Source organism: Enhydra lutris, unplaced genomic scaffold (genome assembly GCF_002288905.1).
Source record: "Enhydra lutris kenyoni isolate GAN:26980312 unplaced genomic scaffold, ASM228890v2 scaffoldscaffold45, whole genome shotgun sequence".
Lineage (NCBI taxonomy): Eukaryota > Metazoa > Chordata > Mammalia > Carnivora > Mustelidae > Enhydra > Enhydra lutris.
The window spans coordinates 5202503-5215667 of NW_019154129.1; the positions used below are offsets into that span (position 1 = coordinate 5202503).

Genomic DNA, 13165 nt, shown 5'->3' on the forward strand with positions numbered 1-13165 from the left:
TGGATGTGCTCAAATGGGCAATTTCTCTAAGTTGTGCTACTTTCAATTTTTTTTGTCATGGATTTCAGTTTTAAGTCAGGAGGAAAAGAAAAAAAATTAGCCCCACAACGTGCGCATGTGAGTTGGCCACCTCGGGCCTGAAGTCGAAAGAGCCATGCCTCAGTTTCCCCTTTGCTGAACACCCCTGCTTCCATCTTGCTCAGCTGCACGCTGACACGTGTTAGGCATGACCCAAGAAAAGCGTGATTTCACGTCACCAGCAGGTTTGTCGTTGGTTGGTGTGGGGAGTCAGGGTGTGGGGGAGCGGGTCGGGGGGGACAGGGAGGGTGTAGGCCGGGGGTATTTTTTGCCTCTCTCAGTTGAGTATGGTCTCCAGGATGCTCCCTGTAGTGAAAGCTCAGACAGTCACTTCTGTTTTGCTGTTGGTGATGAAGTATGGCTGTGGGGGTGGGTAGTGCTGGGTGCGAGTCCCCAAGGGGTCGCTGGAGCCCGAATCGGCGGCGCCAAGCTTGCCCTTGTTACCGTAAGCCTGCCTCCGGAGGGAATGCTCGTTGGGGTCCCAGCCCTTGAAGTTGGTGGTGGAGTTGTAGGCCAGGGGATGTGGGGGCATCTTGTTGGTGCGGGACTTCTGTCCATTCTGCTTGGCAGGGCCGTGCTCAGGGCTGAAGGCCCGTGGCTCATCGTCTACTCTTACAGGGTGCAGAGGGAGGTTCCCCTTGGCGGCCAGCTCGGCCAGGTGCCGTCGCTTGGAGGAGAAGTCATCATTGACCTTGTCGGCTGTCCAAGGTGGACGGAGAAGGGGAGGAGAGAGCAGAGAGAGGGAGAGAGAGAGAGGAGAGAGAGAGACAGTTAGGGATTGGCAAGTCAACCTCGGCACAGCATCCAAGTGAGCCAACAGTCCAAACGAGACACACACTAGAAACTCCATCTGGGACAGAAGGAAGGAAGACAGAAGGAAAGAGGGTCAAGTTCTTTTCACAAGCAAGATCAGGACCGGGGAGGAAAGGGCATCCCCAGCGGAAACTCTAGATCCCCCCCTCCCCCAAATAAACACTTCTCCACCATAAGGCACCTAGCATTGTACATCCCTGGCTTGGCTTTCTTACAAACCCCTGCTGTAGAGTCTTAATTATTAAAATCATGCGCTCGGGGGCGCCTGAGTAGCTCAGCGGGTTAAAGCCTCTGCCTTTGGCTCGGGTCATGATCCCAGGGTCCTGGGATGGAGCCCCGCATTGGGCTTTCTGCTCAGCAGGGAGTCTTCTTCCCTCCCTCTCTCTGCCTGCCTCTCTGCCTACTTATGATCTCTGTCAAATAAATAAATAAAATCTTTAAAAAAAATAAAACCATGCGTTTGTTCTTGTTAGGGGGAAGTACTGAACATCTTGAGAAATATTCGTGTCTGTCACCCACCATTCAAGAATGCCGATACCAATACTTGGCTGTATCCACTTTTGGTTTTCTCAGTTACTGGAGTTCAATATGGGATTTCTATTAATGTGTGTGGTTGCTTTTAGCAGTTAAGCAGACCTGTGTTCAAATCCCAAACCTGCCACCTCCCAGAAGCGTGACTTTAGCTACTTAATAAAAGTTAAGAAACTTTTCAGTTTTTATTACCATTGGTTTCTGCATAAGGAGAGTAGTCATAATAAAAAATATAGAGAGAGGTATTTTCCCAGAGGGTTATTCGAAGGGTTAAACGATATGATGCGTGTAAAGTACTTAGGTATTAGCCCCTATCAATGTCATTATCATTATAAATCACTGTTTAATTTCCATATAACATCCTATCAAGCATTTCTCCATGTTGTTATAAATCACTAACAGAAAACATTTTAATGCCTACATAATATGTCATTGGGTAAAACCATTAAAATTAATCACTCCTCCAATCGACCAACAGGCAAGTTTGCCAATATGCTGTTGGCATAAATAAAGGGGAAATGAGAACCTTCAAGACTAGAGCTCTTTTCTTGTTTAGAATTTTGAATTTAGAGTAATCGCAAGAGTATTTTTCTTCATCTACATCCAGTGATGACGAACTATAGCCCTTGGACCAAATCCGGATGCTGCCTATTTCTGTAAATAAAGATTTGCTAGAACACAGCCCTACCTGCTCGCCCACCTACCGCCTCTGGCTGCTTCTGCTCTGCGGTGGTGGACCTGGGTACACATGCCAGAGACCAAGCAGCCCACAAAGCCTGAACTCTTTACTAGCCAGCCTGGAAATGAATGACCTAAAGTGGAATTACTGGGTCAAAGGGTGTAAACCTTATCAAGGTTTTTGATACATACTGCCAACTCCACCAGAAAAGAGTCACACAGATCTCTGCACCGTTTCACCACATCGTCTCCAGCACTACGATTCCTTCCTTTCTTCCTTCCTTCCCCCCTTCCTACCTCCCTCCCTTTCTCCTCTCTTTTTTTCTTTCTAATCTTGGCCCCCTCATTCTCTTCCTCCTTCCTTCCTTCTTTATCCCTCCCTCCCCTTTCCTTCCCTCCTTCCTTTGTCTTTCTTTCCTCATACATTTATTTGATAATTTTAGGAGATTTTTAAATTTTGTTTTCTTAAAATTCTTTTTATCATAAGCCCCTCTACACTTTTATTTTTTTAAAGACTTTATTTATTTATTTGACAGAGAGATCACAAGTAGGCAGAGAGGCAGGCAGAGAGAGAGGGGGAAGCAGGCTCCCTGCTGAGCAGAGAGCCCGATGCGGGGCTCAATCCCAGGACCCTGAGATCATGACCTGAACTGAAGGCGCAGAGGCTTAACCCACTGAACCACCCAGGTGCCCCTCCTCTACACTTTTAAAAATTTATTTCTTAGTGGGATGACTGGCTGGCTCAGTTGGTACAGCATGCGACTCTTGATCTCGGGGTCCTGAGTTTGAGTTCCACATTGGATGTAGAGATTACTTAGAATAAGTAAGATAGGTAAAATAAAATTACTTTCCTGGCAGTAACCTTTGAACTTACATCCGTTTGGAGAGGAGAATTATTTGCTGCTTTTTCATCCATGCTTCCAACTTCCCACATTGTTACACATGTGAATTTCTCTGTATGTGCATTCACAGAAGTGCCATGTTTCTTTTCCCATTTGATTCTTTCAACAACCACAGGAAGGAGGAAGGATGGGGATCTTAACCCCGGCTTGATAGATTAGGAAATTGTCAAGCTCAGGCATATGAAATGATTAACAAAAGTTACCCACAGCTAGTGACTGAGTCAGGGTGGACCTAAGTCCAATAGACATTATGTGATGCTTTTCAAAGGCCATAGAGGAAAAGCTTCAGTTTCGGGACCAAGGGCACTTGCCCCCTCTGTGTCCGTGGCAGACATTACTCATTGGTCACAGCGTTCTGTCTTGGCAGGTGTGGCCTAGGCTCAGACTCCTCAACATAACACCCCAGGAAGCCACACATTAACCTTCCAGGCTTAATACTGGTTAAGTTGGGTTTCTGCCCGTATTAATGTAAATAGCCCTGGTTCATGTGATCTTTAAAGAGAAAGTCCCCTTCTCCCTAAATTCTAAAGCTGTCTGAAAATACAGAGTGTCAAAAGGAATCCGCTACTAAAGATATGAAGAGCACACGTTCCCAATAATACTGTGATTGCTTAAAGTGGCATGAGTTAAATTCAAGTCAATGTTAGATGCCCATCCTCTTGCACTCCAGAAGAAAGTTCTAGGTTTCTAATGCCATGAAGTTTCAACAGAAGCATACCCTGATATTCCCCCTTGGACTCGGGGCGGGGGGGGGGACACGAATCCAGTTACCTCCAGGACAGATTCACTGGCATTTCCCAGGTGGCCAAGACTGAACCCATCATCATCATTACAAAGATCTGTTCTTCAGGTCCTTCCTTATCCCTCAAATGTAAACACCAACTTTCTAGTTACTGAAGCCAGAAATATGGTGGCATCCACTGACTCATCTCTCTCTTCTCCCCTCCAGCACAAGTGCTAAATCGCCCAGTCCTTCCAGCTATGCTTACAAAGGCTTCTTTAGCCTATTCCACGTCACCCCCAATTTTGAACATTGGTCCACTTCAGCCTCCAAACAGGCCTCCCTGCCTTGAGTCTCACTCCTCCACCCACTCCATTCTCCACACTGCAGCCAAAGGCATATTTCTAAAATGCAAAACTGACCATGTCCCTCATCTACCAAAATCTCCTCAAGCAATTTGCTCATTCGGTCATTCATCACAGAGGCACGGGCCATGGGTCAGGCAGTGGAAATATAAGGAAGAATCAGAAACAGACATGGCCCTTGCCCTCATGGGGTGGACATCTATTAGGCGGGGACAGGTAGGGACCAAATAAGCCCACGGATTACCTAACAGTATAACTACGGTAAGTGCTATAAAGAACTATCCAGTCTTGTGAATATTTATATTAGGATCTCTGAGATGGTCTGAGAACCAGATGTTGGAAGCCTTGAAGGCATGAACCTTATCTTTCCATCTGTAGGGCTCTCAATCCTGGCAGGACTTGGGAATCACATGGTGGAGTTTTGAAAGCATTCAGATTCCTAGATTCCTCCCCCAAACAATTCAATTAGAATCTCTGCAGCTCTGGCCCAAACATAGATTCTTTTTTTTTTTTTTTTTTTTTTTTTTTAAAGCACTCCTCCACCCAAGGGATTCTAATGTGCAGCCAGAGCGGAGACCACAGGCACAGCCCTGGCAGGTAGCACAATGCCAGCACATAGCTCTTCCAAGAGAACTAAAGGTAAGTGACCTCCGATCTCAGTCCTATTCTCTCCTGCCACCTCATGCCACCTTTGAGGACCTCAAACAAGGTCACATCCCACCAGATAGACTTTTCTCCATGGCATCCATTGTCGATGCCATTTTATACTTGGTAATGCATTCATTCATTCATTACTCTCTATCTCTCTCACTGCTGTCCCAACAGGGCAAGGCCAGGTCAGATTCCTGCCCATCACCACATACACAATGTCCAGCATACTTCCTGGCAGATATTAGATAATAAATATTCAGTGAGTGGATGTAAGAGCAAAATATCGTGAATACACATAGACTATCAGAGCAATCATAAGAGTGGAAGCTCCCTTCCCCTGTTTTTCCCATGAGTCTGTTATAAAAGTCTCACTCATCCTTATTACGGCCCCAGTCATGATCTAGAATCATTCATTCTCATGTTCCACTTTCCAGACAATGGACTAGCCTAAGGTCTGGTCAGCGAAAAGGATGTACTCCAGATTTCCTCTGTCTGACAGACTGAGAACATTGATGACGAAGTAGATGTTCCAACAGCGGGGATAGGTGGCATTTTCTCAAAAAGTTCTAAAGAAAAGAAGTCACAGAGGCATTCAACTCTTGCTAAATCAGTGCAGGGAGAAGGAGAAACCTTCACGAAGAGGAGTCATGAAGGCCCAAACAGCGAATCTACAACCTTCTAAGAACCGCCCTAACTTGGTCTCTTAGTGAGCTTGGCATTGGGGACACCCTGATCATACAAAGTGTTTGGTACTTGGGGCAAGAGTAGGGTGAACAGAAAACTCTGGGGGTCCTGGAATCAGCCAGACTTGAGCTTCTGAGATCTCAGAAATATCACTTAACCTCTTACAGCTTTATTTCCTTTGATGTGAAATGGGGATAACACAAGCTACTTCAGATTTGTTGTGAGGAATAAATTGTACGAGATATATAAGCTACAAAGCACAATTCTGGAATGCACTAACTATTCAATACATATTTTGTCTGTCTCCTGGCTTATGAAAGAATTGGATTGAATCCAATGACATTTATTGAGCACCCGCTCTGTGCCAGGCAACTTGCGAAGCACAAAGGAGGCATTCATCCAAGCCAACAATCCTTCTCTCCTTTCTTCCTTCCCCTTTCCCTTCCCTGTATCTACCATGTGTGCTGGCCTCATTTGCCCTATGAAGTAGCCTAAGAAAGGGACTTGATGTTTTTGGGATGATGAGGGGATGTGCCTTTAGCTGCCATCTGAAGGTAAGAGTAATAGAAGTAGGATTCCAGGTGACGGAACAGGTGGCATATAGCAAAAAATGGCCACAGTACTTTGCATTTCCTTCCATCAAGAGGTAGAATGTCTTTTCTTACCCTTCAAATATAATCGGAACTTGTGACTGGCTTTGACCAGCAGATTGTAGCAGAAGTGATGTATGTGTATTCTGAACCTGGGCTTTTATAAGTTCTACAGCTTCTGCTATCAGGCTCTTGGATCCCTGACTCCATGTGAGGAAGGAGGCTCAGGTTAGCCTCTTGGAGGATGAGAAATCTTCAGACCAGTTGCCCATGTTCACCACAACCAACAGGCTGCTATTTGCCAGATACTGGGTGAGGCCATCCTAGACCATACAGCCATCAACTGACCTGCCAGCTGACTCTAGAAACCGAGTAGGCTGGGAACACCTAATCTGGCCCAACCCAGAACTGCCAGCTGATCCGCATTCACGAGTCCAACAAATGGTGGCTCTATTAACCTGCTGAACTTCAGGGGATTTTGTTATGCAGCAGTATATAACTAACACAGAACAGCATTTGCAAAAGCCTGGAGGCAGGAAGGAGTGTGGCAGCTTCGAGAAACAGAAAGGACATTCGTGTAGTAGAGTGAAGAAGCAAGGGGTCAGTAGACCATCTGAAGCTGAGTAGGCAAGATTCTATCATTCATAGCTATTTTATTGTCTGACCATCTTCCCTCCACTAGACTCCGAGGTGTTTTAGAGAAGCACAGAGCAGGCGAAGATTTGTTGCCTGGGGCACGAAATTGTTCCTCAAAGAGTGATTTTCGAGATGGTTTCAATAACATGAATGTGGATGGTGGTGGATGTACCGATCCCATAACCAAGGAAATGCAATGTTCATGATACTCTCTTTCCAGTGTTTTTGGTGTCCTCTGTCTCTAGAAGAGGAGGAAGAAATCCCCACCCAGCCTCCCCTGGCTTTGTGCAGTGTGGTCCCTGTCAGTATATTAAAACATGTGAAAGAAATAACAGATTCATTGAACAGCCTTGTAAGGTCCATTAATAAATGCATTAACCTAATCAGCCCCAATACCTCGTGGGCAGATGGCTGACAAGCCGACCAGGAAACAGATGTGTGAGCCTTTCAACAACATTGGGCCTCTCCAGTTTGATTTTTCTTCATTTGAAAAGAGGAAGAAAGAATGAAAAAGGTGCTTTCCTTCCAATAAGCCTAATTGCCTTGAAGGAACCAAGCCTGTAAAATTAAACTGTACCTTGTTCCATCTGTCTCTCCCCTAATTAGCAGCAGACACTTGTCCAGGTGCAGGGTGGGATGGAGCCTTACTTCCATAGAAAGGGAGAGAGTCAAGGTAATAACAAATTTTCGAAACAAGCTGCACATCTGAGGGTCTCAGCAGGTGGCCTCCCACCTACCTTCTTTCCCTGGGCCAAAGATATCTCAAGGAGGGGTTCCTACAGCTCGTTCTCACTCGGTGATATTCTTGGGTCTTAGGTGATGAATCTAACCCAGTAAGCAATACCCCGATCGACTCAAACTTTCACCATTCCTCATTTGTCCCTGTTTTTGGTCTAAGAGTATGTTGAAATCAAGTGATAAATCTTTCCATTATGCTTAAGAATAAAATCCAAATTATCTGCAGCGGCCCCAAGGTCTGCATGACCCAATGGTTTGTCTACCCTCATCTCTTCCGCTTGTTATGAACCCATCCCAGAGTGTATTAGTTTCCCAGGGCTGCCATAAGAAATTACCACAACCTGGGTGGCTTGAAGCAACAGAAGTGTTTTCTTTCACAGATTCCAGAAGTCTGAAATCAAAGTGTCAGCAGGGCCATGCTCCCTCTGTGGTCTCTAGGGGAAAATTCTTCCTTGCCTCTTCTAGCTTCTGGTAGTTAATGCAATCCTTTGCGCTCCTTGCCTTTTGCCTCATTCCAATATCAGCCCTGACTCCACTGGGCCACCCTCTTTATGTGGGTCTATGTGTCTGAATTTCCCTCTTCTTATAAGGATCCCAGTCATTGCATTGGGACCCACCTTAATCCATTATGACCTTATCTTCACTCACGACATCTGCAAAGACCTTATTTCCCAGTGGGGTCACATTCTGAGGTTCTGAGTAGATAGGGACTTGGAGGGATACTCTTAAAAAAAAAAAAAGATTTATTTATTTATTTGAGAGAGAGAGTGAGAGAGAGCACGAGAGGGGAGAAGGTCAGAGGGAGAAGCAGACTCCCTGTGGAGCTGGGAGCCCGATGTGGGACTTGATCCCTGGACTCCAGGATCACGACCTGAGCCGAAGGCAGTGGCTTAGCCAACTGAGCCACCCAGGCGCCCCTGGAGGGATACTCTGTAACTCAGTACACACAGGATTCCTTTCTGTTTCTGAATACACAATGCTTTTCAGCATGTCAAGATCCTTCTTGTCATTTGGTTCTCTAAGCAAAGGTCACTTCCTCAGAAAACCCCTCTTGATGAGTCAGTCAAAAGAGAGCCCTGCCCACCCCCCAACTGTTCTCATCACTTCTCCCCATTTTACTATATTCTTGGCCTGTATCATTTCATGAAATTATCTTTTTTAGTTACTTTGGTATTGTCTGCCTCCTTTGGCTAGAATATAAGCTCCGACTAGGGTAGCAGCCATATCAGCTCTGCTCACTAGTGTATCTCCAACACTTCACCCAGTGCCTGGCACACAGTAGGGGTACAATAACACATTTGATGAAGGCAGGAAAGCACTGGAAATATTTCAGATTCCAACAACAGTCTCTAAAATATTAGCAACGGGCAGAATGTTTCATGTTCTGGTCATCTGGTCTGTGATGGTGAATTTTATGTGTCAACCAGAATGGGTCCACCAGCTGTCTGCATTAAATATTATTTCTGGATGTGTCTGTGAAGGTTTGCATTTGAACTGGTATACTCCGTAGGTTGCCCTCCCCCATGTAGGTGGGAATTATCTAATTTGATGAAGGACCAAATGCCACAAAAATCAGAGGAAGGAGGGGTCCATGCCCTTCCTTCCTGCCTGCTGTCCCATCCCCTGGGTGGGACACTGGTCTTCTGCTCCTCAACTGGGATTTACCCCATTGGCTCTGCTGGTTCTCAAGTTTTCAGACTTGGACTGGAATCACAGCACTGGCTCTCCTGAATTTCTAGCTTGCAGGCAATAGATCATGGGACTTCTCAGCCTTCATAATCACACGAACCAATTCCCCATAATAAATCTCCTTTCACACATATATAGATATCTTATTATTCATACATATGACTTTTCACCACATTCATATACACATATCTGAAAGATTTATTATGGGGAATTGCTTCGACCAAACCAATGGTATATATATCCTATTATTTGTATGTGATACATATGAATATATATAAATAATGGGATGCACGTGTGCGTGCATGCACACACACACGTGTGTGTGTGTGTGTGTGTGTGTACACAGTTCAGTTTCTCTGGAGAATGCAAATACATGGTCCATATCACAGAAGTCTGAATGACTTGTGCCCTGTGCTTTATAGGAATCGCAGGACTAAAGCAGGGGTTAAGTTTCCCTTATTTCTGGGGCAGGAGAACCTGCGTGCTGCCCAGCTCCATATTCCTGGCCATAGCCTTGCAGATGCATGACCATTCTGTAGCAGTGAATTCAGGGAGGCAGGAGGCAGCTGAGTGAAGAAGGCAGGGACTGGTTAGAGACTGGGTGAATATAGGACAAGTCTGGTCTCCCTCCCGTGTCCCCCAGTGGTAAACTGAGTAAGAGCTCATCTTTATTAAGTGCATGCTGTTCTAGATACTTGGCTAGGGAATTTATTATCCCTTTTTAAAAAAAAAATTTTTTTTATTTGTTTATTTTACCGAGAGAGAGAGAAGTAGGGAGGGGCAGAGGGAGAGGGAGAGAGAGAATCCCAAGCAGACTCCCTACTGAACACATAACCCAACACAGCGCTCAATTCCAGGTCCCTGAGATCATGACCTGAGCTGCAACAAAGAGTCAACACTAGTGGACTGCTCCACCCAGGCCCCCTGTTCACCCCTCTAATGTTCTCAATATCCTACTGAGATAGGTGCCACTCTTGGATCTCATTTTATAAATGGGGAAACTGAGTCTACAGAGCTTTGGCAACTTGTCCAAGCGATGGCACTGGGATCTGAGCCCAGAATACCAGGCCCAGTTCTGGGTATCCTGGCATCTGTGAATTTATGGCTACGACACTCACCGTTTTGCTAACCACGAGCCTGCCTCATAGAAGAATAGTCTTGTTTCCTTAACAAGATTTTATCTTCAGGAAAATATCCCCCCAAAACTAAGGCAGATGGAGGGCAGAGTGAGAATTATGCAGAGAAACCACTTTTCCTGATTCCTCCTCTCAAAACGTCAGGGACTGGGGTGCACATGTAAGGATCAGATTCTCAAGAGGAAATGTCCGAATATCACAACCAGAAGTTTTAACAGAGCCCCAGATTCTCTCCTAAGGCAAACCCTTTTTCTTCTTTAGTGAGGAGGGAGCTGGGGGTGACATGCGACACACTCTGCCAGGCTGTGGCTCTTCCAGCATTCAGGTTGGCTGCTGCATTACCAGATGCATGGGTCTTGGCATCTCTAAGGGGCACTGACTTTGGCTGGAGTGCTGGCCAGGCACCAACCTGTCCCAGAGTTGCGTTGGACAAAGAGCCATCCACTTCTCACAGAACTGAGAGAAGACGCCACCAAGTGCTTGACACATACTGTCTCATGCAGCTGGCCCCCCACTCCACCCAAGCCCACGAGGCAGATGTTGCTTGAGCTCATCACACTGATTCGCTCCATGACAATGTAGTGGGATCGTTTGAGATATTAACTAATATTTCTTTTCCCTGTGCTTCTATGATCCCATTCCCGACCACCCAGAGGGCAGCAATCACTTTCAGCGATGACAAAGAGCCAAAGTGTTGGTTTTGAATCCTACACTTGGCTCTCAACAGCCATAGCAGAGCCCCGAGTCACAAAAGACAAGGCTTCAGCAGTTAGTTCCAGGAATTAGAAGGATTAATGAGAGAAGGAAAGAAGGATTAATGAGGTCAGAGCTTGAAGGCTGCTGTGCATCAGGTTCATGCAGTACATAAGGATGTCTGCAAGAACGCTCACCTGATTTGTGTTGACTGTAAGTTCTTTATGATATGGTGCAAAGACCCTAATTTCTAGGTGAAGATGGATGTGAGTTCAGATCCCAGCTCTTCTGCTTACAAGCTGGAGACCTTGAGCAAGTTACTGGAACTCTCTAACTTTTACCAATAAAATTCAGAATCAAACAACAATGGTTGGGTGGCAAGGGGTTGAGGGTACCGAAGAGAATCATGTCCAGCACCAACGTCCCTGCCGCACAGTTGGTATTCAACGGATGGTAGCTGTTATTGCTGCCATTGTTAGAAAGGAGAAGAAAATCACATGAGGATAATAAGATCGACTTTGAGAGATGCAATGCAGAAGTCAAGGAGATATGGCAGGTAAAAGCACAAACCATTACACGCATGGAGCATGGCAGGGCTCCCTAAATGCACACTCCCACCTGGGAAGACATAGCACATGGCCACTTGCCTCCCAAATCTCTTTCTACCTTCTTCTCTCGGGCACATGGCCATCCAGCTCCAAACTAGATTTCCCCAGCCTTCTTGCGAGCTAAATTTGGCCATGTGGCTCATGTCTTGCCAGTGGTACGTTAGCAAAAATGATGCATCCAATTTTCACTTCACCTGACTTGCTTAAAAGAAACTCGCTTGCCCTGCATGTCCTCTTTTCCCCCTTCCCGTTGGCTATGACAGCAGCTAACCGTAACAATGCAAATGAGGACAGTCCTGTAGAGGGTGGTAGAGAAACAGTGTTCAAGGAGCCTGGGCCCCCGAGTGACAGTATGGAGTAGAGTTGCCCCACCAACCTCTACCACTTCCTCTGGGGACTGTAACAGAGAGATATACTTCTTTCTCTCAACCCACTGTATTTATGGGGACTTTGGTTCAGTAGGACAGTATTTGCTTTTTGCCTATACAGGAATATTTTCTAGGTCTCCACTTTTTTTTTTTTTTTTTTTTTTTGCCTCCTTCACAAGCTGAATTAAAAGTAAATGGGGGGACAGTTCGTGTTAAAAAAAAAAAAAAAACCCAGGTATTTCTTCTTTTAAAATACATTCTCTAAAGCTGGTGCAGGTTCCTGAAACGGTCTCAGCAGGCAGAAACAAGAAAGGCGGGAAAAAAGCGTAGTTTCTCTGACAGGAGAGAGCCAGGGAAGGAGATGGGAAGATTTGTCTTTATGATGAATTAGCCCTGTTCTGGCAGGTTCTGGGCCTTGCTGAAGAGACACAAGCAGGGGGAGTCACATTTGAACCAGGTCCTAATGAATGAAGCTCGGGGCTCCAGGCTCTCCCTGTTGAGCTTCATGACTTCTTTGAAGTCCTATCTCTCTAAGAAAGAAAATTGTCAAGGGGAGTCCAGAAGCCTGGATCTTTCTTGTCTTAACCCTGAGGGCTCCCACTGTCTTTGCTGGAGAGGATTCTGAAACAGTGCCTGGCTTGGTTTTTGCACCAAAGCTCTCCAGGCTGTGCCACGAGCCCCTTGGCTGTGACTCCGGGAACCCTCTGTGATTGTCTTGTTGCTGAGAGGGCTCTAATCCTGCAGGTCCTTTGTCTCTTCCCTTAGGCAGCCCTGCTATGCAGTCACCTCTTTCGGAGAGGCTGCTGAACAAAGATGGACAGACTCGTGCCCCAGCCACGGCTGACTGCAGAGCCCCTCACACAGAAGGGTTCTGGATGGAAACCATGCATATATTCACCACCCTTCCATGCATCCTGCATTGCTGCTCCACAGATGGTGATCATTCTTTTCAAAGGATCCTTGTGTGATCTGCCTTCAGATCGACCTCCCCTCTGATTAAATTCTATAGACCTGTTTTTTGTTTGTTTGTTTTTTAATGAAGCAAATAAAGGTTAATTATCCTTGATCCTATGTACTTCCTTCCAATTTGCTATAGCAAAGGATCATCTCGAAGCAGATAATTGTGACATTTGGGATCCTAAATTAGAATCATGCATGAATGACCTCAATTCTTCACCTTTCCCTGTATCCACGTTCTTCGAATGCGACTTTGAAACTCACCCCAACAGAGGAAAATCTTTTCCCCCCCTCCACGGGATTCTGAGTTCATCCTTGTGACTAATG

The 13165-nt window shown here is 45.8% G+C and overlaps 1 protein-coding gene across 1 annotated transcript in view; it reads right to left on the reverse strand.

The window, feature by feature from the left end:
- Positions 1-397: 397 nt before the first annotated feature.
- LOC111156246 (shisa family member 9) overlaps positions 398-13165 on the reverse strand; it is a 275581-nt gene continuing 262813 nt past the window's right edge. The window contains exon 5 of the mRNA XM_022517003.1: positions 398-777. Within this exon, the coding sequence (XP_022372711.1) occupies positions 398-777 (380 nt within the window). The remainder of the gene's footprint in view (positions 778-13165) is intronic.